Consider the following 4766-nt stretch of genomic DNA (forward strand, 5'->3'; position numbering starts at 1 on the left):
TGACCCGACTTTGATCCTGGATCAGATTTCTCCAACAATTAGCAGGAGGGCTGAATCTGGGTTAAATCTGGAGGAGGTGCGCTCAATTTGCTTACCCACCTGTCCAGGAATTATAATATTTTTAATTAGTATTTTGTGGGAACAAAGTAGTAATTCATGCGCACAAATTATGATTACTCTTTTTACCATGTCATGTCTAGGGCTATGTAAATAATACGCTCTTAGAATTTTTTCTTTTTACTAAACTGTGAATTAAGAACTCTAACAGACCAGCTGAGACTCTGATCACTTGGGGATGGCTCGACCCATGATTGCTTTCCTTGTGTTTCTCTCAGGTCTAAGCAGGATTATGTAACATTTAGGTCCGAACAGCGCCACCAGGAGACCAAAACTGGAGGCCAGGATGGCAAATATCTCCACTGCATCTGCATATTTGCCTGGAGAGTTGACATAAGCAGGGACAAAGGCCACCCACACAGCGCAGAAGATCAGCATGCTAAAAGTGATGAATTTGGCCTCATTGAAGTTGTCAGGAAGGTTTCTTGCCAGAAATGCTAACAGGAAGCTGAGGAGAGCCAGAAATCCAATATAACCCAGTAAGATGGCAAAACCAATAGTGGACCCAACATCACACTCATAAACTATCTTGTCATTGTAGTATTGGGTGTTTTTGTGAGGAGCTGGTGAGGAGGAGACAATCCAGACAGTGCAGATTACTGCCTGGATAGAAGTTAGAACCAGAACTGTTCCTCTTTGCTGCATGGCACCAAACCACTTCAGAGTGGCTCCCCCTCCTGGCTTGGAGGCCTTGAACACAGCCAGAACAACCATGGTTTTCACCAGAATACATGAGACACAAAGAACAAAGCTGATACCAAATGCTGCATGTCTCAACTGGCATGTCCATAATCTTGGGCGACCAATAAACAGCAGTGAGCACAGGAAACAAAGTTTCAGAGCCACCAAGAGCAGGAAACTCAGCTCAGAGTTGTTGGCTCGTACCATGGGTGTGCTGCGGTGATAGGTGAAGATCCCCATGACAAAAGCACTGAGAAAGGTACCAAGTAATGATCCAGCTGTCAAGCACATACCCAAAGGCTCATGATAAGAGAGGAACTCAGTTTTCTTAGGGATACAGTGGTCACGCTTTGGGCTGGACCAGAAGTCTTCTGGACAGCTGGTACACTCCATAGAATCTGACAAAAAGGAGAGGTTAGTGAAGCTGAGGTAGTTTTCTTCTGAAATTCAAACAAAAATGTTTTACCTTCTAACCCACCAGTTTTATTGGTAATCTTTCCATCTGAACAGGGAATGCAGTCAAAACAACACAGAGGTTCTCCTTTCTTTCTGGCCATGCGAGTCCCAGGAGGACAGCTCTCACTGCACACTGACTTTGGTGGCTGTTGGCAGCAAAAAATATACATTTCAGTCAAGTGTTTTGTTAGAGTTCAAAATGTAAGAATGACCCAAAATGTAAAATAATAATAATAATAATAATAATAATAATAATAATAATAATAATAATAATAATAATAATAATAATAATAAATTAAAATAATAGTGTAAAAGGTTGTTACATTTTGGGCAAAAAGTTATGATGTTTTGTACTTTATAACATTTTTTTTAAATTACATTTTTGGCTCAGCACTTTTGTCAGCTAATACTTTGGGGGTTTTCTGACATTTTTAAAATAACATTATGGTTGTGGTAACATTTTGGGCTCCAACATGCCTTAAAATCCCAAGCAGTGGATTTTGGCTGAAAAAGCAAAACATACCTTTTTTGATGCAAAGTTCCAGAAGATTTTGTCTTCATCTATTTTCAGTACATCATGTTTAGAATGTGATCTCTTCACCTCACCCACAGTTTGAACTTTAGTTTTTCCATCAGGCAGCCACAGCCAGTTGATGACATCATAGATTGGCAAGGCATTACCGTTCTCATCAAACAAAACTTGATCACCAAATGGTGTGATGAAGTTGACGTTTTGCAAATAATGAACCAACTGTCAATAAAAATGAGTTTAATCAGCTCTATCACTTAATGTGACATTCTGACAATTCTTTAATTAATAATTTTAATTTTTCCTACTATTCTGCGATTTAAAATAATATCATGAACACAAACCCCACATTTTTATACAAAGTACTGAAGATAGAGAATTAATTACCCAGAAGCACAAGCAGGCAGACTGTAAATTGATACACACCTGCCATGGCTCCAGTTTTTGTAAATTAGCACAGCTGTGCCCACTGAAAGGCCCTCTCCCAGGCACACAGTGCATCATATCATCAAGGGCATGAGCCAGAGCATACACAGCTTTGTAAACATTGTACTCAGGCCTGAGATTAGAAACATCCAAGAACTCAGTGTTGGTATTTTGTAAGTCTTCTTGTCCAGTGCAGAGAGCTTCCTTACTTGCTGGAGCAAATTTACACCCAAATGTAAATTCCCAAAACTGCCTCACCTGGAATAAAACACATCAAAGAGAAAACATGATAAAATTCTGAGGTACTATATATATATATATATATATATATATATATATATATATATATATATATATATATATATATATATATATATATATATATATATATATATATATGTATATATTGCTGTGATCGGTTTATAAATATTGCTGTGATCGGTTTATTTAAACTTATAATGTCATTTAAACTTCCTACCATGTTAGTTTCAGATTGGTCATTGTCATTCCAGTCAGGACGTATTTGCAGGAGAAATTCCCTGAGTCCTGGTATTTCTCCTCGGCGGATGGCAATACCCAGAGTCCCTCTCAGGAGGGGCATGAGTTTTTGGGTATGAAGCAAAGTGGATGCTGTCCAGGCTTCACTTGCTATCCACTGCAGGCCTGTTACATTCTGCCTCAGCACCTGTTAGCAACAGTATTTAGAGTTTATGTATTTTTCCCTTTACATTTGTGAAGGTAAAAAGAAGTAAAAATAAAAATGTATTGTTGCCCTTGAAATGATATACATTTTCCTCTTCCTTTCAACCTAACAGGGAGATTTTTTACAATGGCACATAATTCTTATAGATCTTTATCCTTGTAAATTTGAGATATCTTTTAAGTCTTTTTTATTTTAAATATAAATGAGCTTTGTCTTACACATACAACAACTTTCAGGTTCAATGGATTGGGCACCTGTAGACAAAATAGTCTTCATTTCAAATCAAAATGCTTATTACTTTTGCTGAGCATTACTTTTGAGAAATATTTCAAAAGGCTCCTTTAATAGGGTACCTTTTTCATCTCACCTAATGCCTAATTCACCCCAGGGATGATATAAGATGAAAACACACACACACACACACACACACACACACACACACACACACACACACACACACACACACACACAAAAAAAAAAAAAAAAAAAAAAACCTGAAACATATATTATAATCACTATTGTTCCCCGTCTTTGTTATAACTTACTAAAACGCAGTTTAAAGGAGCATTAATTGTGACATGTTTCTAAACTTAGTTTTTGTATTGATTTTTACCTCATCCATCAAATAAATTATGTGGAATTCATTGGTAAACACCATGACTACACGAGCTGAGGACTCCTTCATCACATCAACAATCCTCTTCATCTCAGCTGGATCTCCGTCCCAGGGCAAAACCTCCAAGTAAGCCAGACAACCTCCACCAGACTGCGTCAAGTCAGACTTGAAGGATCGAGCAACACTGAGCCCATAATCATCGTCACTGACAAGCAGGCCAACCCAAGTCCATCCAAAGTGTTTGAGAATCTGAATCATTGCATTAACCTAGGATAACATATTGGTGTACCGGCTGATTTAATAGTTATGTAGAAAATTGATTACTTTAAAGTAACTCACAATTAAGTAATAGAAAAAGAAGAGTAATAGAAAGATACATCATTTTCTTAACATTGGCTCATGCATCATGTGAAGGAAACAGAGTTTTTAGTTTATCGAGTTATCTTGAGTAGAGTAGTTCACCTGGAAATCATCACTTGGGATCGTTCTAAAGAAGGAGGGGAACCTTTGCCGATCGCTCAGGCAGGAACAAGTGGAAAAATAACTCACCTGCAAAGAGACACAAAGACAAGAACTGCACTCTTATTTGAATATGTCAAAAAGAATCCCTTTTCAGACAGTATTTATTTATGGACAGTATACAGAAGAGAAAAGAGGCTAAAACACACTTACAATGGGCATTTTGTAAAGACCCAGGACACTAGAAGTAGCAATAGAAGACGTAGAGACAGAATCCCCCACAATCCCCAGCACTGGAGGGGTCCCTGTACAGTTCTCCTTAAACAAATACTGCTCTTCGCTGCCACTGGCCAGAGACAACCCACCACTGAATCCAATCACAAGCGCAACACAGTTGTCATACAGGCTGTATCCCAGAGTCACATTGGGTAACAGATCTGAGTTCTTGTTGATTTCATCAATAGCAAAGGCCATGGTCATTGCTTGTCTGAAACCTAGATTATCAAATCTACAAAACACAATATCACAGTTAAAAGTAACATATGAGAAAAAATGTAATAAACCCATTTTTTTTTATTTTCTTCTTTTCTATACCATGCACTCTGTTATCAAGCATTAAAATTTGCACAGATTCACTCTCCCTACTCACCCTTTGCAGCTGAAACTTACCCTTTGCAGCTGGGTTGCTGTGGCTCTGTGGTGTAGGTCCACTCAGGGAAAACAGAGGAATAGTGCACCTCAAACAGCCCACCCAGCACCACATCTCCAGGTTTGTGCAT

At 38.3% G+C, this 4766-nt stretch overlaps 1 protein-coding gene across 1 annotated transcript; it reads right to left on the reverse strand.

The window, feature by feature from the left end:
• Positions 1-285: 285 nt before the first annotated feature.
• Positions 286-4766, reverse strand: LOC141797711 (extracellular calcium-sensing receptor-like). Its single transcript, XM_074679350.1, has 9 exons — positions 4657-4766; positions 4201-4495; positions 3991-4077; positions 3526-3795; positions 2688-2894; positions 2210-2467; positions 1778-2005; positions 1277-1400; positions 286-1196 (listed from the first exon to the last, which is right to left on the reverse strand). The coding sequence occupies exons 1-9, from the start codon at positions 4764-4766 to the stop codon at positions 286-288; spliced, it is 2490 nt and encodes an 829-aa protein (XP_074535451.1).

This window comes from Halichoeres trimaculatus, unplaced genomic scaffold, assembly GCF_033239565.1.
Source record: "Halichoeres trimaculatus isolate MK-OKI-2021-1 unplaced genomic scaffold, fHalTri1.1 fHalTri1_scaffold_9, whole genome shotgun sequence".
NCBI lineage: Eukaryota > Metazoa > Chordata > Actinopteri > Labriformes > Labridae > Halichoeres > Halichoeres trimaculatus.